General features: G+C 42.9%; 1 protein-coding gene across 3 annotated transcripts in view; it reads right to left on the reverse strand.

Annotated features, from left to right (window-relative positions):
• Positions 1-245: 245 nt before the first annotated feature.
• jmjd1cb (jumonji domain containing 1Cb) overlaps positions 246-21440 on the reverse strand; it is an 87568-nt gene continuing 66373 nt past the window's right edge. For 2 of the 3 annotated variants that reach the window (XM_053866502.1, XM_053866504.1), the window contains 26 exons: positions 21277-21420; positions 20464-20505; positions 19126-19390; positions 17713-18252; positions 16985-17315; positions 15963-16890; positions 15452-15607; positions 15102-15271; positions 12574-12733; positions 10067-12503; positions 9660-9861; positions 7973-8187; positions 7684-7836; positions 7384-7476; positions 6417-6541; positions 6124-6349; positions 5686-5903; positions 5264-5608; positions 5026-5194; positions 4856-4946; positions 4266-4396; positions 2892-3014; positions 2640-2779; positions 2380-2556; positions 1883-2014; positions 246-1532 (listed from right to left, as the gene is read on the reverse strand). In XM_053866502.1, coding sequence (XP_053722477.1) covers positions 1443-1532; positions 1883-2014; positions 2380-2556; positions 2640-2779; positions 2892-3014; positions 4266-4396; positions 4856-4946; positions 5026-5194; positions 5264-5608; positions 5686-5903; positions 6124-6349; positions 6417-6541; positions 7384-7476; positions 7684-7836; positions 7973-8187; positions 9660-9861; positions 10067-12503; positions 12574-12733; positions 15102-15271; positions 15452-15607; positions 15963-16890; positions 16985-17315; positions 17713-18252; positions 19126-19390; positions 20464-20505; positions 21277-21420 — 7803 coding nt within the window. In that variant the 3' untranslated portion in view covers positions 246-1442. The remainder of the gene's footprint in view (positions 1533-1882; positions 2015-2379; positions 2557-2639; positions 2780-2891; positions 3015-4265; positions 4397-4855; positions 4947-5025; positions 5195-5263; positions 5609-5685; positions 5904-6123; positions 6350-6416; positions 6542-7383; positions 7477-7683; positions 7837-7972; positions 8188-9659; positions 9862-10066; positions 12504-12573; positions 12734-15101; positions 15272-15451; positions 15608-15962; positions 16891-16984; positions 17316-17712; positions 18253-19125; positions 19391-20463; positions 20506-21276; positions 21421-21440) is intronic. The other variant, XM_053866503.1, reaches the window with a different exon arrangement.

A 21440-nucleotide genomic window follows, 5' to 3' on the forward strand; every position in this document is an offset into this window, starting at 1 on the left:
AAATAAAAGGTAGAGCGTGACTGGTAAATGGTAAAGAACATATAATTTGCCAAGTGATTATTAACACCGTAGGATTCTTTTTAGATGTCTATTGAGCATTTAATATATACTTTTGATTTCCGTTCTTAAGACTTCCTCTAGTAGGGAACCAATAATGTTGGTTTAATAGGTTAAAAAGAATCCCTGAAGTAGTAGCGCTGTTATCACAGGACAAACAGGACAAACTCCCAACATTGATAAATCCATTTTAATGGAAAATGTAAAACCCTTTTGAACTTCAATGTACAAAGCATGTAACACTTGCACTTTAAAATTTGAAATTGAAGCAAGCCATGTTTTTAAAAAAATACCTTAGTGAATGTATATATTTACATGTTATACTTTTTCTTATTACTTTATCTCGTTTATCTTCAAAAGTTCAACATTGTAAATCTTAACAAAACAAAAAACAAGACAATTCATTCTTTTCTTAAATAAATTACATCTTTTTTGTAAATGTCTGAATTTTACAGTGAATACTTGTATTTCATAAAATGCTGAAGAATATAAGCATATACACAATACAACTTTTACATGGTCTTTACAAGAGTTTGGCAGTTGTCTTCAAAAAAAGTGGATTTATGGCATGAGGACTTTTAAATTCAACGTTTCCCAAAGTTACAGGCATTATAGTTTGTGTACGTGTGTTAGTCTTGTGTGCGCATGTGTGTTTTTGTCCTCAATCACAGTAGAGCCGTATTACAACTGATAATCACAGAGCAAATTAAAATAAAAAAAACAAAAAACAAAAACAAAAAACAACTGTACAGGTCACATTTACATGAATGCTTATCTGGTATCACATTATCATCGAGCAAGAAAATAAATACATCTTCACAGGGGAAATCAAACATTTGCAAGGCAAAAAAAAAAATCGAAGAGCAAAACTGCAACAGACGGAACAACAACAGAAGGACAAGAACAGACAGAAGGAACAGACGAGGAAGAGCCAAGCTCTCTCCGCCTGAGATTTTTGTTTTGCATTTTTTTGACCCCTTTTTTTTCTTCTGGATATTTTAGATCCTGATGCTGCTGGTGATGCTGCTGGATCAGCAGAGTGTCGTTACAGGGGTGAGTGAGGAATTGCTGCCTCAAAGAGGAAGAAAGCTTGCTTTGTGTGGAGACCACAGGAGACTGGCGAGCACCAGGGGGCACCAATGTTCGCATAATGTCAACCTGTGGTCCAGATTTTCCAGGACATTCAGCTGGAAAAGTCACTAAAACTTCAGTTAGTGGCTTTTGTAAGGCTCCGATCAACCCAGGAGGCTTCCGCCTGTCATGAGGCGAAGGTGGTGGAGTATAAGATCGAGTCTGACCCCCCTCATCGCCGTCTCCTCTTGGCACTGAAGGTTGGGCAGATACCATCGGGACTGATGGGGGGGTTGGTTGAGGTGGAGGGGTCGTCATGAGTTCTCTTCTGCCTCCTCCTCCTCAGCAGTCCTCTTCAGAGAGCTCACTGCCTCCTTCACACAGTGGTAGAGGATGTTCTTCACCTGAGGATGACGGTGGATTAATAAGCTTTTGACTGGACATTCAGGCTGGACCGCTGCTGTCACTGCTCTAAAGTTAGACCTGTCGAAAGTATGGGAGCTTGATTCCCTCATTCAAAAAGCTTTGATGCTCCATCCGGCGTTTCAAAACTCTCAGATGCTTCATTTAATTAGTCGTGCCACAAACACACGGGTGAAGTTCGCACTTTCTGTTCTCACTTTGAACTTCATCTCATCTATGAGGCGAGAGCGCTTGATAGTGTTGCAAATTGCAGACACTCGCTGGAAAGCATTGATCATTTCAATGTTTTTCTCAAACCTCAAGCGTTGCCACATACATCAGAGAGACCCACCTGCAGCTTGTCCTCGTAGTTGACTTCTTCCTTGCTCGAGCGGAGCTCCTGTGTCAGGTGGAAGGAGTTGACCACATGTTCAGGAGACACAAAGTCATTGATGACCTGAACGCAGCTGTGGAGGTTCTGGACCTGCGAGAGAGTAGGGGTGCGTGTTAGGGCTTCGTACTTTCAACACCAGAACCAGAAAAACAGAAGGTGCACTTTTCTGCTTTGGGAAAAAATAAAAATAAAAGTAAGCTTTGTTTGTTATATTCTGACAAAGAACGTGAGTCACAAAATCGCATGATAAAATCACAAAATATCATACAAACATCAACAAATCTGAAGAATCTTATTATGTTAGTACTTTTGTTGTTCTGACTTCATTTCCAAAACCATAGTTTTTGTCTTTTGAATAAACAAAACAAAAGGACAAACCCAAAATTCCTTCTTTCTGGTTTTGTTTAGGGAAATAAAAACTAAGAACAAAGCATTCACGTATTGCGTATGTGTACCTGGTGCATGGCCCCTGCTGGTATCAAGACAGAATCTCCCAGGAATTGAACTACAGTCCATCCCTGAACTCCATGCTCGTCCATCAGGCGCTGACGCTGCTTCCTGCTCAGGTACCAGCCCTGCTCTCTGATTGGGTCCTGGTCCAGGGACACGTTCAGCCCCTGTTCCTTACAGAGCTGAGAGGAGGCACAGCAGGCCAGGCAGAGTTTAGTGGAGTTCAGTATCACACCAGAAAATCTCAACACAACTGAGGTCTCACCTTGTGCAGAAAGTCTCGCACTTTGTCCATGTCTTTGTTGAGGTAGATGTGCCACAGCGCCCCCGGTGTCTCGCTGGAGTCCTTGAGTCTTTTCCGAACACCTTCATCTAGATCTTCCTCCTCCAGGCGCTTCAACACTCCTACAGAAAAACACATGAGGGTGAATAAGTGAAGCTTCTTGAACCAACATATTTAAGATGAAGGTAAGTCAGACGCAGCAGATGCTAGAGGAATTGTGAAGAAATATCCTACCAGTTTTGGAGAGAACTCCATTGCCCTTTGCCACGCCAACATAAACCAGAACAGAGACCACATCTGAAACTTCCACGTGGAGGTTTGCAGTCCCGAAGTCCTGGTCCTGAGAAGCAGCAATGCCTGTGGGAGGACAAGTGGGAACGTTTTGAGCAGCAACCTTTTGATAATTAATCATTAATATCACCAGCTGAAGTTGCTGTTGTAAGATGTGTTTTTAAATGAATTTTCATGAGATTTTTGACTGAGTCCCTCCATTATGGGGAGTTATAGCTGACCAACACAAACCAACTGTTTTCACACACGCAATTTGAAGTCTCGGTCGCCTCCTGACAACTGAAGTGTCCAGTGGAATTCAGGGGGGGCATTGGTTCAAACACAAATGTCGAACCACAAACAGAGTGAAGATAGCAATGAATGAAGATGTCATGCTCATCCATCCTAATTCTAACCCACATGATCAGCGGACCACTTTCTTAATTTACAGTCGCATGAACAAGATTATTTAGTTTGGGTTTTGTCCTCAGAATGTGAAAAACATCCTCAATGTCTGACCAGGAAACACTGGAGGACATGAGGTCGAAAGAGCCTTAGGGGCTTTTCACACTGCGGACTCTGTCTTGAGACAAAGTGTGTTCAGCTGAAAAGTCAGATGTGAAGACAAGCGAGTCGCGTTTTAGCCGCCTACTTGATCCCACCTGGACAGTTGCACCTTGTCTCGGGAAGCTCTCCGCCGTGGTGCGCTTCTTGCTTCAGGCAACTTGGCGTTAGATACCGGAAACTATGTGTACTCCACGCAGACATGATAAATGCGGAGCAGTGAAGGGTCTGATCGCTGTCTGGGTGGACAATTTGTGTCAAAAACCAACAAGGAGTGCGGTGCTGGGGAGGGACTAACTATGTGTGTGGGTGTTTGATAACTCAGATGTTTTAGCCTTTATTAGGCAGATCAACATCAGATTTAACTGACAGACATGTCATGACTGTGATCTCGCAGTTGTCTGTATGAGGAGAACAGCGAGGAGGAAAGACACTGGTTTTTCTGAAGTTACTGAAGATTATCAGACTATTCATTGATCATTTTTGACGTCTGGATCTGTACTTGACTGACTGAAATCTCCTCGGAATCTAATCTCTCTAACTTTGTTCAACTTGTTGTGCGAGCGGCGTGGATAAATCAAGATGTAGCTTGTTTCCGCTATTTTATTTATTTATTTTTTTGTAAAATAAACATAACACTCGTTCATGTATACTTCTGGATGTGGAACACTACACTCTGTTACAGCCGTGGCGAATTGAACACAGGCCACCTGAGACCGCGGTGTGAAAAGCTCCTAAACTACAGTGAGCCCAAATGGTTTTTCCCTGTCTTACCATAAGCACAGCAGAGTCGCGGCCCTAAATCTGGCCTGACGAAGAACGACGGCAGGTGAGAGGCCAGGTTGAGATTTCCTTCAGGGTCAGAGTACTCGGGCAGGGGGAGGTTCTTCATCAAGTCATCATATCTGGCACGAAATAAAAAAAATGTTAGGTTTTACAAACTCCCTGCTCAGAACAAAACAAAAATGTCAGTGAAGGATCGCTCTCACAAAGATCAAAGTCAATCAAACTCAAACATGGGTCAAAACATATGACCATGACCTTTAAAAATAATAATTAATAATAATTCAACTGAATAGGAACAAAAAATGCACTAAAAATGTGAAAAGATTCAATCAGTGTCGTGTGTATCAGTTGGGTGTATTTCTTCCTGCCGTTTGCACTTCTCTGTGTCCACATGTCTTTCTGTATCATTTCTTGTGTCTCACAGAGTGGTATATTGCTCCCAAAGACAGAAGACCATTTTCACTTGCTAACTTTATCGAGCATTTGAAGACCCTCATCAGGTGGTTTTGCTACCCAAGCTCACACATCTTTATATAACAGAGTAACAACAGCCATCAGGAAAGACAATAAGTATTAACCTCGATGGCATGAGCGCCATGAACTCCTCTCCTGAGGGCCAGTCCTTCAGCCTGTAGACCATCGGCTCTCCATCCTTCGATTTCAGTCTCTCTGAAAAAAACCACACGTATGTCTGTCAGTGTAAAAGAATAGCCAGAAACATTGACGGATAAGTGTCAAGTCAACTCACTGGTGATGTCTTCAAAACCGTCCCAGAACTCCTTGATACCAGAGTTGGTGACCACCTGGTCTTTACAGTTCAGGAGGTCTCCCTGATGGTCAGCAAACTCCTGGTTGAAGGAGTCGGCTTTCCACAGGTTAACATTCAGTTGTTTGTGGATGCCGGACACCAGCACAGGCTGCACACCACAGAAACATCATCAGCTGTCAGCATGAAAGACAATATTTCTGTCTCGACTGATTCTCACCTGTCCCTGTCTCCAGCACTCTCTGAACAGCTTCCAGTTGTTCTGGTTCCGGTGGTCCTTCAGCCACAACAAGCGTCTGTTGTTCAACCAGCAGTGAGGGATATCTGAATGCTGATTAGTTGACTCCTCTAGCGGCACAGCAAAAACTTGCACCAGCTTCTTCTTGTCAGCTTTGACGTCATCAGTTATCGTGGGGACCTGGTTCTTGTTGTTTCCAGGCAGGATGGCCTCCTGCTTAATTGACAGCTTGGTGATATTCTGCCGGCTTGCCGGGATCTTATTCTCAACCACTGACGCTATTATGTCATCCAGGATGTTTGGCATCGTTCGGCCACCTTTCCCCGTCTTCAGAGAGCACAGGGCAGACAGGTTAGACAATGAACACAGGCGGGAGAATGTGCTGCGGGACCAGGCATTTTCACCTGAGAGGCGGTGGAGTAGACCGGTGCAAAGGCGATTCCTGCGTCAGTGGAGCCAAGCTTCAGCTTCCCAGCAGTAGTGGTGAGCAGGTCTCTGAGTGTGGAGCCCTGCTCTGTACTGTTAGCCACCATTGATGTGGTTTTACACTGCTGCAGGACCTCCAGACTCTCCCCCTCTTTGTCCTCCTTCAATGGTTTACTCAGCAACACCGACTTGTTTTCTGACACAATGAGAGCAACAGTTTTTTAATCAATAACTTGAAGCAACAGTTGTGCTCTTATAGTATAACTAAAGTTTCTCAACTAAACAAGCTATGAACAACAAGGCTCAATATACCACATCTAAAAATGTGAAGATGGACTGCAGTCGACCTACAATGCATCACATGCAGAAAACTGTAACACAAGATGGGCATCAGTGATTTATCTGCTTCTCCTAACCTTTCTTCTCTTCCCTAGATTTCTGCTCGGCCAAGTCAGCTAAGAAGTGCAGAGGAGACTGGGACTCGGGTGGTGTGACGGAAGCGCTGCCGCCGTCACTGCCTGGACTGCTTCCTCCACCATTGGTTTCCACTTTGGCACCTTGATCAGAGTGCTGCTGGTGAGAGCCCGACTCCGACTTGACCAGTGTAAGCTTGTTGCTGTGGTTCAGGACATTCTGCAGGACCTTGGGGAGAGAGCTGAGTCAGAACACTCAAAACGCCTATAAAGGCCAGGATATTCGGCGGGAGTACCTGCGAGACTCCATTGGTTGTCGGAAGTTTGCTGAGGAGATTTTGCTTGTTGGTGCAGGGGCAGTTAGACTTGATGTTGTGTTTTTCTCGCTGTGCATGCATCGACGACACCAAATCAGCCAACACTGGAATTACAAAATGACAAATTTGGAAAAACGCCAGAGCAACACCCATTTACAGCTGCACACAAGATGTTCACAACCATCCAAGTTATCACACAACCCTAGCTTTTAAATCAGCCACGACTACCTACAAAAAAAAGTTCTTTATCCCTAATGGAAGACTGCTGCAATCCTACTGTAGTCTGAAGTCAGCAAAGATAGTACAAAGATACTGCAACAACACCATTGATGATATCATGTATGGTACCATAGCTCTTGTCGCAAGAGACTTAAGTTATATTATTATTATTTTTTAACTCACACACAGATAGATAAACGCTGACAGTCACATATAAACCACCAGTGCACTGGAGGCCCCTTCCCACCATCTGACGGGGGAGCAAAATAAGTCAATCTGATCATCAATTTGATAAAGGCTTGTGTGAATTAAGAGTGGAATTATTCTCACAACCTGTTACAGAATAGTGCTTGGGAAAAATACACATTAAGCACATTTTAATAGATGTAGTTCTCTACATGATAATTTCATCAGTATGCAGTAAAAGGAAATATATAAAACTACATTGATTGTCAACTGTTTTGATAGGTACAACGCTAAAGTATTGGTTGCCCATTTCCTGTTTTCACCGAATTCTGTGGTTATGAAATATCAAATTATCATCAGGTGCTCATCTCAATGCATTCAAATGATTTAGTTGAAATGCCTTACAAATTATAATGGCCAACATGAAAATGTTACTCTGCTACTCAACTTTTACACCGCTTAAATTGTCTTCACCGTCTTCATGGACTAGTGCAACAAACATTTCATAACTAACCCATAAATGAGTCTGTAGTGACTGTACCTGTTCCAGGTATGATCTGTGTGGGCATCAGGTGCTTGTGATCATGTGGTTGGCCCTTGACACACTTCAGCCAGGTGTAGAGTTCTTTATCAGCTATGGGATGGAAGTATTAAAGGGTAAATTCTGACGTTAAAACACATGCTTACACACAAAAACCAACTGAAATGTCAGCAATTATTCCAAAATTGACATGCAGATTACAGACACATGCCTTTAAGAAGCAAGATATGAATACTTTGTGATTGCAAGTGATATTACACACAATATTAAATGAAAGAAATACACTTTGAGAAAACTTACATTTCGGGTTTTTTCTGTCCTTGGCCTTGTAACAGTCCAGACACACAACAAAGCCACATTTTTGACAAACCCAGTGGACGTTGAAGAGCGTGGCCTCACAGGCATCACACATCTCCCTGACACCTCTGACCGCTCGCTTCCACACCAGCTTAGCTGTGAGACACACAAGAACATGTTCTTAGCAAAAACATATTGAGTGAAGAGGCTGCCAACATGTCACCCTGAAACACTGAATGCCACAAAAGATGAACTGTAACAGAAGGAAATGAATCTGAAACATTTTATGTACCGTCTTTCTTGACCCAGGAGGCTGCTGTGTTCTCCAGAACAACCATCTGACAGAACTTGTCTCCAATGAAGCTAAGGATGTATTTGGCTGTTGTTTGGTCCAGCTGACTCTCTTCCATCACTCCAGGGACCCACATGGCCAGAGCCTCGTCATCAAACTGGTCAGGGGTGGAGAAGCCATCCATGCGGATCACTCCATTCTTGCTGTAAGAGAGGCTAGGTAGAGGAACAGAATATGGCTGTTAGATTACTATGAGGTGACTATCATCGACTAAAATCAATCTCTCACAAGATGTCCCAACACAATTAAATTAAACTTGTAATAATTGACATGTTTTAGTTCATCTACTTCTACTGCTTCCTGTTGGCCACTGACTTTCTGGGAATCAGACGTTAGCTCAAAACTAATTCAGTCTGGACAGGCACTGGAACATAGCAGGGATAGCACCATATCAAGAGGGAAAAGCACACATCTAAATGATGTCCAAGCAGCAGTTACATGTGGAATTCTTTGGGTGATGCGTAATTATTGCCTGACCAACACTCTTTTCTCCTCACACTGCTATCTGCTTTTTCACAATACAACCCAATTCTGCAGTCCACTAAATGGAAAAAACCTGATAGCACAATTTAGATCCAGATGCTGTGCTATAAACCTAGGGATGGAAGAAAAACGAAACCCTCCAGTGACATTAGTCAGCAGCTATGATGACAGTCCTCTGCAGCAGAGCTGCAGAAGCCTTTGCTGAGTGTGTGCGCTGCATTCTCTATTTGACTGTCCTAAAATAAACCTCAGGTAGGCAGCTATGAAAGCCCAGTCTGCTGAGCCAGACAAAGAGGAGGTCAGATCAGGTGAGACAGTAAGAATTAGAAGTGGTCACAAAAAGAGGAGGAGCATGAGCGGGAGGAGGGGTGAGAGGAGGTCGAAGGGATTGTCGCACCGCAGTTCAGCAGCGAGGAAAAGATTACAGAGTTGAAATCCTCTTGGCAGATTTACGCTTAGAGTCCAGACTACAGCTGTTGCTGATCCGACAGTGTGTTTTTCAGTTATACTCAATGTGAGTGTGTTTTGCAGAAACGGAGCAGTGCGGATTCGACACCTGATTAATGATGTACTGCGGTGAAGAAACACTCTCCCTGAAAACTTCCTGAAGCCTCAGAATATCAGCATGTAAAGGATGAGAGAGTGGCTAATTCATTACAGAGAAATGCAGACCATGTCCAGGTGCGGTGCAGTAAACTGAAAAACCTTATTAAACTAAGTGGACAGACTGATGCATCGAAAATATAAAGCAGGAACACAGCTTGACTTGTCTCTTTATGGTTTTGAGTCTGTTGACAAAGCTCAAACAGGCCAGACCACAATACAACTGTAGCCTCCAATGAGAACCAGCAAAGTCCATTTCATACAAGCAAAATTGATCCAGTCAGATATAGTCAGATATGTTACATCTAATCTAATCAAAAAACAAAACACAAAAACTAGATCAGACAGTTCAAGCACAAAAATTAGAAAATCATGATTATATGGAGAGTTTGTGGACAAAAAAAAAAATCAAGATCATTTAAATTGAATTAGAACGTTCGCCACTGCCTAACATAAAATGAATGTCTACACTACAGAATTATACAAAATCTCCATATACTGTGAGGAAAGGCAAATTTTCAGAAAAGGGAAACTATCATACCGTCTGAAATAGTAGAAGCGACAGAAGACGGGGGAATGGGTGGGCTCCTCGCTCTTCCTGCTACGAATAAGCCGACACTCTCTACACTTCTGCAAGTTGGGTCCGATTTCCGAACATGAATCGTCTTGCAGAAAACACTCGCCAGTCTGTTTGAGCTTCTTCACCTTTCTCCAGTCTTTCAGGACAGAACGAGGAATCCCATCTGCAAGAGCAGATTTAATCAAATGAACAACAGCATCATGACAATATGGACTAAAACATTTGGATGAAGGGTAAATGAGAAAAGTGACATCACGTCACATTAATTTTAATAAAATGACAGATGTCAAATGTAGCAAAAATTACATGTTAAGAGACACACAACTTCACTATATAATTAAGCAAAAACGACAAAAAAAGTTGCTTACTGCTGCTGGCCAGCTTTAGTTTGGTTTTCTCTCGGGCAGATCTGAAGATCCCATTGGGCTTCACGTCATCTTCCTCCTTTTCATTTTCTCCTTTCCTCTTAGCCATGTCGTTTTGCTTCTTCTTGTAGGTTGGTTTAGGCTGACGCTTGGCTCTGCCCTCCATTTTGCTTTCACTAGCGTCAGAGTCATCTCCACCACTCTCTGAAGCAGAATCGTATGTACGCTTGCTTCCTCGCCTCAATGAAGGAGTGGCTTTGCGTTCCTCGCCTGCAGTTGTCCCTCCTGTCTTCTCCTCCAGCTGCCTCTCACGATCTCCCTTGTTTCCAGTGTCCTTGCTGAGCTCTACTTCGCCAGATGTTGAGGCGCTTAGATTGACTGTACAGGGTTTGATCATCTCGGACATGGATGTAGTGTTGGCTGTGTTGCCGCTACTGCAGCTGCTGGTGCTTGTAAGTTTTTCTGGTTTGGTGGTGGCAGAGAGAGTCGACGCTATCGTGCTCCGGTCCTCCTCTGAGTGTCGTGTTAGCCACGCCTTCTTCAGTTTGTGGTAGTTATTAGGCTGACCATTGTTGGTTGGGGTCGGTCCGGAAGCCTGACCATTGGGCAGTGGGCTGGACTTTCCCGGAGTAGTTCTACCACTTGCTGAGCTGCAGCGACTGTTGTCGGCAGAAGATGTCGAGGACTGGCTGGAGGAGGAGCGGGGAGGAGAGCTGTTACTCTTGTCAACTGGATCCAAAGACAGCAAGGGATTTCCTGATGAGGAAGCTGGAACTAAGCAGACGTTGTTCTTGGACTGAGCAGCTGCCAAGGCAGCTTTGTGCTTCTTAAGGTGAACAAAAGAAGGCGAGTACAGCTGACTTGAGCCTACAATGGAGTTCGACGGAGTCAGACTTGGACTGGGGTGAGGTGTACTCTGAAGGGGAATTGAGTCTCCTGGAGGTGGGTTGTATGACACTAACCCCTCCTGATGGTCCCCTGTTCCTGAGTGGCTTACAACACGACCACACAGTTTTTGGGTAGAGCCCTCCCCACAAACTGACGTGGAATCGCCCAGCTCGGGAGTTATTGACCCACTTCGATTGGGGATGCCAAATGCTGATGTAGCAGCAGTCCTGTAAATAATGTCTGTAGCACTGGCAAGCTGAGCTCCCGGAAAGCCACGCATGAAAGTCTTTTTATACTGGAGGCACATATCATCCAGGTTTGAGTTGTGTTGGATAACTCGACTAGCTCCATGTTCTCTGACACCATCTTCAAGTCTGACACATTCTCCCTGAATCTTGGAGGAGTATAACCTACCCTGGGGCAGTTCTTTAGAGATCATAGCACCAGTTTTGTTAGCACCTGGACCATCATACTTCATAGATGCAGAAGGGCGTACGATGACCGACGCCATTGCAGCCTGAGGTTTTTCTCTTTGCTGTCCTTTCTCGGAAAGAAACATGCCTCCACGTTCCTGAAACACATCGCCACCTCGCCATCCATCTGTTTCGCCACTGGCTGCTGTGGCAACAAAGGCAGCAGCTGCGCCAGCATTTCCATAGCCTTTGACTTCCCTGAGTTCTGGCAGAAGCGTCGGAGGCTTTTGCTGCTCCACCGATGCTTTACTCCCAGATGCTGCCAAACTAACTGGTTGGATTGGTGTCAGAGTGGGTGGAGAAAGACGTCCACCATAACTAGACCTGTCCCTTTCTCGTTCCTTCTCACGCTCCGCAGCCTCTTTGCGTTCCAGTGCATGTTGAGTTGGCGGATGGAAAACACGAGCTCGGTGGAGAGACGGCATTGTCCTGAGGTGCTGCTGTTGCTGCTGATGGTGGTGGTAGTGGGTGGCTGCAGAGGAAGAGGAGGAGGAGGATGGCGAAATTGCAGGGGTGCGACGTTCAATCCGATCGACCCCAGTATGGTGCTGATGTTGCTGTTGCACCAGTGCCGCTTGCTGGCTGAGCTGCTCAGTTATCTTCCCGGCTAAACCTTCACCTCCCTCTGGCTGGTGCTTAATGAGGGGAGGGGGTTTTGAGAGAGAAACCTTGGAGCTGTAGTTGCCCAGAGACAGAGTACCTTGACTTTGTACCACTGAACCAACACTAGTCACCACCTCTGGGGTTCCAGCAGTAATTTTGTCATAATAATTGCCAAGCTCCTTGGAGGGGTAGAGTCTTGGGGGTTCATTTACAACACTGTTGGATAGAGTAGTGAAGTAGTTGCTCTTCTCTGACTGGATAACATGTGGGTGAGCTGACTTAGGACTAGGGGATGCCAAGGTCGGTATCCTGACAGCAAATGCAGGATCACGATTTCTTTCTCTGTCCCTGTCCATACCAGGATCATTAGAGCGTTGGATCTTGGCAGTAAAAGGAGCCACCTCAATGCTCTCCTTGAGAATTTGTCGGTTCTCCTCCTTGTATTTACTGGCTCTATCCATCGCCTGAGCAGCTTCCTGAAAGTGAAAACAGATGTAAATGCTCTGCAGTAAACTCACTGGGTGGTCGACCAATAATTTAATTTACATGAGCATTTGTTAGCCGTGCCTTGCTGTGGGGGTCCATGTAGAGTCGATGGAGATGCATGTCTTTTCCACTTGGGCTCTTAATGTCCACCTGCTCCTGTTTGAGCTGGGCCAAAGTCAACGTTCTGATTGGATCCACAAAACCTTTTTTGTCCAAATCTCTGCAAACATTAATGTTGAACAATTAAATACAATAATCGACATGGTTCAATTGACACAATACAACAAGATAGAGATACTGGATTGCATATCTAAGGAGGGTATAAATATGCTATATTGCATTCATAACCATTAGAACCATCTCAAGCATAATACACGATCATAACTACAAATTGAATGTTGTCAATACCACACCATTTTACAACATTCTGGAAACCATGACCTGACTAATTTGGTGATGACCTTTGCAGTCCGGCCCACGCTGTAAAAGTCAACATACCTAATCTTATTGAATTCAAAGTTCTTCATAGGTTCCACAATAGCGTAGAAAAATGATCAAATATATACCCTGATACGATCGGTCGATGAAAATTGTGTTCGATGTTCTTTAACACCATGTAACCTGACACATATGTTCTGGTCTTGTTCAAATTTTGAGAATTACTGGTGGCTCTACGTACACTTCCGGAAATAACTGGTCTAAAAATCAACCCATCCCCACATATAGCTATTTTTGGAACATCAACTAGAGATGCAGTTCAATTTACCATAAAAGGATGGTTGACAAATTTTACATACATTGGAAACCAATTTTTGAGAATCCAGAAATGGAGGAGGGTTGAGAGATGTAATGAGATGTATTGTAATGTTCCATACAAACCTGTGCTATATAAATAAATTACCTCAATTAAAAAAAAGTCATCATGCCAGTTTGACAAGATTCAGTCAAATGTATAAGCAGAACGTTAATCGTGGCCACGTAGCCTCTATTTACTTGCTTTGAAACATAGACATGCAGATGATCTACTCTCAATGAATCACATGTGAATAAAGATTGTACACATTATGATACATAGTATTGAAAGAGGGTGTCATTTAAGGCAACACTACCAACACGCATACTGTTATTGTGTCTATTACAAGTCTGGTTGCCAATGCAAAACCTCAAAACATTCCACACCCTATGTAATCTTGCATCACGAGGTATAATTTCAGATGTCATCTAAATCTGTGTAGAAAATGAAGCTAGAGCAGACTGAAATCAGGTTAAATGCAACTGTCTAAAGCACTGGTCCCCAACTCCCGGGCCGGGGACTGGTTCGTGAATCAATTGGTAATGGGCCGCTCAAGAAATAATTAATTATTTCCATTTTATGTATTGTCCTAGTCTGAATGATCTTTTACTTAGAAAAAAATATATATATTTTCGCATTCGCTCAGTTAAGCCTTGGCCACTTGAGTGCCAAAATTTAACCCACAAGACGGCAAAATGAGTAAGAAACAGCCGTCTTTGGAAAGGTTTTTTGCAAAGTGGAAAAGGCTCAGTAAAGAGACAGGAGATGAGCCTAAGACTTCCAAGAAGAAGTTTCTAACAGACAATACAAGGAGTCGTACTTGAAATATGGATTTATCACCGTTGTCTACCATAACTGCTCCTGGGACAGTCTCATTGCAGACAAACAGGTTCAGGACTCCCATTCAGTTAACAATATAGTGAGTTAAAATTTTTATGCATATCATATAGACTGGTCAAGAGGAGGAGAGCTTGTCAGTCTTAGTGGGCACACAAACATGCAGAGGCCTTATCTGACGGTTCACAGTGGCAACTTCATACCCGATAGGCTACGTTCAAATTGTCAAGCGTTGACTCGTCCGTGGTGCTAAAAAAGTTGGGGACCACTGGTCTAAAGGACAGCCCATAGAACTAAGACAGGAAAATAGTCTTTCATTGAGATAAAATCTATTTGTTGACTATAAAAAGCCATAATCTTATGAATTAAATACTCAAACCTTCAGCAACATAAGCCAGACAAAATGACGAGGCATTGTTTTTGTTCAAACACTACACAACAAATATAGCTATTCATTCAATTACACTTGATTATGTCAGAGCAATGCTAATGAGACTGAGAGGCGATGCTCACGGAGTCTGAGTATTTCAGAGTGTTGCATTTCATTAGTGACCAAACAGTGACCAGTGGTTACATAAGATCAGCAGAGGCGGCTGCCTGAAAGAGGAGCCATCTGTCTGTGAGTGCTTTGATAATGGATCAGTGCCACTTCGCTTCATCTGACTGACACAGCAATGTCTAAGTCTGCAAGTTAAGCTTGATCTCTCCCTGCTGAATTAGCGTATTGAAGACTATATACGTTTTGGCCAACATATGTACTAGGTACTTAAATATACCTTGCAGACACACAAAACCTGATCTGAGAGTGTAATTACAATGTTCATTTTACACACAAAAGTCTTCATTTAGTCACTCAAAGACAGCCACCAGCAGTTGACAAATGAATGACATATAAAAAACTGCTTTATTTACATTAAGATGTATGGGTTTTAAAGAGCAAAAAACATTGATCACTTACTCTTTATGAATCTCACTGGTTTTCGAAAGTGGGGGGCTCGTATGGGAGTGGATTTTGACTGGGGGGCGATGGGGGTCTGCACTTGCTGGTCGGACCGGAACATGACAAAGCAGACCCAGACCGTCAGCAGCACCACTGGCACCCTGGTGAAGCCAAGGACTAGGGGTGTTCTGAAAACAAGGAAGAATGAGGTTAAAACAACAACCTAGAGTTCAAGTTCAAAAACCATATATAAATGAGTGAAAATAGCTTTTCCTTCTATAAAAAGAGGTAAAATGCCACTTCAGAACACCTCAGCAGCACAGCAGAACACCTCATAATTCACACAATAGATGCTTATGAGGACATACCCGACGCAGAGAGTTTTCAGAGTTAACAGGACTTTCATGTGGGACCCACTTAGAAGTGGGGGGCAGGTTGAGGCCTGGTTGGTAGGATGCTGGTGTTCCGTTGGGGTATGGCCAGATGATAGGGTACAAGCTGAGACCTGCTGCTCCACTGTGAGCCTGCGTTGGTATCAGAGAGAATGTGAAAGTGAGCATATACGTGCAATTTGTTCATAATGATAGGATTGAAACATCTCTTGGCATCCAAACATATGTCATATCTTTAATAATAATATTTCAATACAATCTATGTTTTGGCATAGCTATTCAACTATTAGAGCACGTTTGTTGTTCTAGATATTTTCAAGTTATACATGAACTGAAAAACACCACGTACACGCAATGGACTGCGTACAATAAGAATATGGATGTGCCATCAACCTTCCAAAACAAAATGACAGGTGGCACCTCGACAGCAGTTCTGTAGTTATGTTCTGTTTGATTCTTTTTGGGATGAATTCTGTTGGAATCTCACCTGAAGGAACTGCTGCTGGTGCGCAGATGTCGGGTGAGGCAGAGCCAGGTGGCCTAGACCACCAGGAGACTCTAGACGAGGGTGTCCCCCCAACAGAGACGGAGGAGACATTGTTGGCAGAACGCCAGGGGGTAAAAGGTGTGGGTGAGGTAGGGCAGAGGTGTGTGGAGGAGCAAGGAGGTGGGAGGCAGCATGAGGATGCGAAGAAGGGGTGAGACAGGGAGAATGAGGAGAGGGGGAGTAAGGAGGGTGCAAGTGGGGATGGAGATATGCTGCCACGTGGTTGGATGAGACTGTGGCAGAAACCGAATTCTTGACATCAGAGCGGACCAGAGCTGGGTCTCTGTAAACAGTAAAAGTCTCATTCTTATCAATAATCAAAGGGCTTTTGGTGCTGCTGCTGCTACTGCTGCAGCCAGCCCCCGACTCTGACCGCGCTGGCACTGGCTTAAAACCAGAACGTGGAGGCTCTGTGGATTCTACTTTAGTGGACAGGCGACTGGCGGGTGGTGGGGAGGAATCAGAATATCGTGGTACTTTATGTTTAGATACCTCAAGAGAGGTGTTGGGTTTAGGTTTAGAAATGTCCAGCAAGTTTGCTTGGGGCTTCGTTTTGAGGTCAGTTGGGTTTGTGTGGCTGTAGGGATGGCTCTGCATGTTGTTGAGGTGCTGGGATTTTGGTTTGTGGGTGTCATGGTGTGATGGACTGGGGTTGGAGCTCGGACTCATTTTGGACTTGTCAGTGGGTGGGGCAGTGTGCGTTTTCCGGGTCGGGGACTGTTGAGATTTCCTTGTCTCATCGGAAGAGCTCTTAATGCCTGGATGGACCGGTGTGTAGTTGGGTTGGGGGTTCTGTTGCTGTGGATGAAAAGGATGAGATGTTTTTCCCTTCTCCACCACCACACTCTCAGCTGCTGAGGTAACAGGTCTGAAAGAAACACAAAGGCGATGAATAAATGCTTCACATAAGAAATAAATGAATCCACAATCATGGATAAGATTAAAAAAGCTTCCACTTTCACCTTATAACTTCAGATGGAGCAAATTCTATCTTGCTGCTCCTGGCTGCAACACCCACAATCCCAGGCTGCAGCTGCACAGCAGGCTCGATGTCAGCCCTGCGACCTCCTTCTGAGGGTGAAGGTGATGGAACAACGGGAGGTGAGGAAACAGGGGAAGGGTTAAGTGGGAGGTAAGGTGAGAGGGCAATGGTTTCTGCATTCTGTGAAGCCAGCAGAGCAGACACTGCCTCAGAACTTTCTCGGTGCACTGTGGCCTGCGCATCATCTGTAATGTCGATCACACCGCTGCTGTGAAGGTGTGATAATGACGGAGTTTGGGAGCGAGGAGAGGCTGAAACAGAGAACAAGTATTAGTAGGAGAGATCTGCTTCCATTACCACACACTTCAATGGGTAAATTATTTATTACATTTAAAAAGTATGTAAAATTTAACTTTAAAATATTGTTAGTTTTGCAATATTTTGCTTTTTATCTCTTGTAATTACAAGAGGAGTTTTACTAAATACATCTGCTAAAATAGTATCTAAACTGCTTGCTTTTAAAAGGGCACAAAGCCAAAAGTCTTAATTTGTTGTTTTTTCATTAGCAGTCCATTGTTTCTCCCAAAGAAAACACGTGCTATGCCGTTAATTGAGAGAAGACATGCATGTATTCATTGTTCAGTTGAAGCACTTTTTAACTGACATTTTTGTCATTCTGTGTGACATTTGCATAAGTTACAGGCTTACCTTTCACAGTGTTCTTGTTTGGCTCTGCTAGAGTTTCAGAAATCAGTGGCAACTGTTGCCGTGGAGATTGAGTTATCTGTGTTACTGCCACCAATTCCTCCTCTTCCTTTGATATCACCTTGCTTGTGTCTTTAACACCCTTCTTGCTGTCCTCTGTTGTTTGTTGCTCAGCCCATGGGGACAGACGACCAATGAGAGGAGATGGGTCGTTGATTTTGGTGGAGGGCATTGATGGCTTTTCGTCTTCGTCCATTTTAGAAATGACACTTGTTTTCACATTGTTGCTCCGTGTTTTAAGCTCATTCTCAGAGCTTGGTTCAGAGGAGGACGAGGATGAAGAAGAGGAGGAGGAAGAGGAGGATGAAGAAGAGGAGGAGGAAGATGATGAGTGTGCAGTCCTCTTATGAGGATTTTCAGAATCGCTGCTCTCTGACAGATCAGACGTCATGTCAGTCTTCAGTCTTTTAAGCGCAGCCTTCTTCTCATCCTCCTCGCCTTTCCTGCGTTTGCTGACCGCTGGCTTTGCTTTTGATTTAGGGTCTGCAAGATGAGAAGCAGAGATTAGATTCTCACACTGAGAAGAAACGGATACAACTCTCTCCTGACTTTGATTCAAATTAGATTCATTTCTTAAGAAAAAGATTGTTGAAATGATTCAACCAAGAGACAAATCTTCTGCCACATCTTCAGTTAATCGCATTTATATCCTACTTCATTGACATTGGTTGACTTTCTTCTATCAGCTAAGTATTGCAATATCAGATGTGTTGTATATTAAATAGAGAAACAAACAGTTGATGCAAAAAACAGACCTCAACTTCACAGAGACAAATAAACCAGCATTCCCATTTATGAGTAAAACAACAAGATCCTGTTTAAGAATATCTTGAATGTCATACGACTATAGTAGTGCTTAATAACCCAAATAAAATTCCATTAATTGAATTAAACCCCTAAAATAGTTATATAGCTGGCTGTTTTTTTATGCTATTATATATATATATATTTTTTTTACACTTCATTACAATTCTTCCATTAGCATGCACATTATTCAATAAAATGCCAATGAAGATGTCACAACAAGCCAGTGTCCATGAATGGAGCATATAATAGTAGATATTATAAAGTAAGACAGTAGAGAAGAGTGTCAGCTTGCAATAGATGTGTACTGGCATCACTTATTTAACAGTGAGGCAGCCCAGTAATTACAGAGCGTTGTGGTTTGCACCTGTATCTTACTAAGACTGCCCTACACGATAAGTATAATATATATACGCCAGACTCTTCATCCCAGCTGTTACAACGTGGTCTTTTGTGTGAACCTGCTGTTCTTCCTCACGCACAGTTGTATATTTGGGTTGTATTATTGTCACTGATATTCGAGCATCAAAAAACATTTTTGGCATGTCTCACCTCTCCCAACGTTATCCTCTCTCCTGGAGTCTTTCTCTTCCTCTGGTACACTGCTATCAGATCCTTTCCTCCTGGAAGAGCGAGATGTGCGCTGCTCCCGCGGTTCCCGCCCACTGTTACTGGGTGAATGGTTGGAGGACTGCTGGTTTTGCAGTGAAAGGGTTTGCTGCTGGGAGGCCAGTATTCCTTGAGAACCCTTTGGGTTAGGGCCAGAGGATGTCATGATGGGGCGGGGGCTATTGGCTTGGGCTCGTGTGTAATGACTCTGCAGAAAAACACATTCAATTAAATGAACAGGTTTACAAAATCAGGCATGAACGGGTCAGCCATCAAAACTACTTTAAAATCTGGACATATGTGGGTATAAGGGTTACAAGTTATAGTATTAGGATTTCAAGAAGTGGTTGTAAGGATAGTAAAAGCCACTGCTGTTCGAGAGTCAAAGTCCTAGATTACACAATTCACCAGTAGGATCTCAAAATGGGAGAATAATGGCTCAATTGTATAAGACAAGACAGAGCAATCATATCATTCACACAACGTAACTAAAACCATTCCACACAAGTATGATAACAAGCTGCAACATATTTAGATTCACATGCATGATTTGGGAGCTGCCTTATTAAATACATAATTGTTTTAAAATCAAGTCCCATCAGCTGTCTGCATGTGACCTTTGCCTCACTGATGACAACGGTGTCATTGTTAAATTGAACATACTTTAGGAGTGTACGAGTGTGTTGGACAATGGCTCTGTGAGGTCAATGATATTGTAAGTAAAGAATTGACCCAGATCTATTATCAGGTAAAGAAATAAGAAACAAAGCAAATCAATTAACATTGCAACTTAAAATGAATTGATCATTTACAGTGAGTTGGAATGATAGATAGACATTAATGGCCACTGCCAGATACATGACACCATGTATTACTAAATATTATGTATTAAGTGACACAACACATCTCTCAGTCACATAGAAATGAAAACGTTGGTGATGTTGACTAGTTAAATATTTGTGAAAATCAACACCTAAGTGAAAATATTATGCACAGGCATTAGCTGTAAGACCAAGATAATATCCAAGATTTTCCTTTTTTATAGTCCCCTAAAAAAACCTGCATGCAATCAGACTGGATGAGTTCCTGGAAGCTGTTTCATTCTCATCCAATTCTATCTGCTACTTTAACATTAAATAAATTACTTAAAGCCCTAAAAAGTTCAATGAGACAAACCACGACAAACATGATCTCCTCAGTATGACAGATCAGAGAGCAAAAATACATTTTGGCCAATATCCAAGTGCCATGGAGCAACAGTGCGGAAGTATGCAAGGGTACCTGATTGTTGCCAGTGGTCCCGCCTGGTCTTCCTCCCGTGATCTTGAGGCATGAAACAAATGAAATGAATTAAAAGAACATGAGTGACAAGGACAGGCTTTTATTATGAATGTTTCATATTTGAAAAAGAAAATGCCTGGCCAGGTGGTAATTCCATATACATCATGAAATGCCTCGAGTTAATGCCAAACACAAAGTGACTGTAATTAAATAGACAAGACTTAGACTACTCTTCAGGTTAAACTGCCCTCAAGTGTGTGGTTCTTAAAGGGGTCACTGACTAAGAAGGAAGCACTACATATTTGATGATAGGTGATGGTGATAGGATAACCACTTGTCTCATGAAATACACTCATTGTCTCATTGATGTGTAAATCAATTGCTGTGAAACGTGAGTTGTACTGTAAGTGGAGAGTTATGTGGTCAGACTATTTTGTTCCGGTTTCAGCGTTTAACTTTGTACTTGGCATGTTCACAGTGAAAGAGGCCAATATATAGCAGACCGTTATACACAGACATCAGTGCAAAACAAGGAGTAAAAGCTTTGTGTATATTTCTATTATGTATATATATGTATATTTGTGCAAATTATTGAAAGTATGAAAGGATTCCTATGAACTAATTACTCCATGACATTTGTCATTTGTTGAAATTATTGAAATATCAGAAATTCTTCATTCTGTTGGGTTCTGATACATTGATAGATATGATCACATGTGGGGGTTTTTTTTTATATCAAGATTGACTAATCACTGAAACCAAGCCTTTCTTACTGACAATTCTTGTGATTAATAAATGTTTGTATAGGCTTACATGGGCAGAGTTGTTGTTCTGGCTGGACCGAGATCTTCTTCTGGACGTGATACCGATGTTTTCTCCTTTTAGCAGGGAGTGAACCACATCATCCAAAAATGTCATCTGGATCATGGATGGATCTACGTTCTGTGGTTCGAGCACCTTCAGACAGAGAAATGACA

This window comes from Synchiropus splendidus, chromosome 5 (assembly GCF_027744825.2).
Source record: "Synchiropus splendidus isolate RoL2022-P1 chromosome 5, RoL_Sspl_1.0, whole genome shotgun sequence".
Lineage (NCBI taxonomy): Eukaryota > Metazoa > Chordata > Actinopteri > Syngnathiformes > Callionymidae > Synchiropus > Synchiropus splendidus.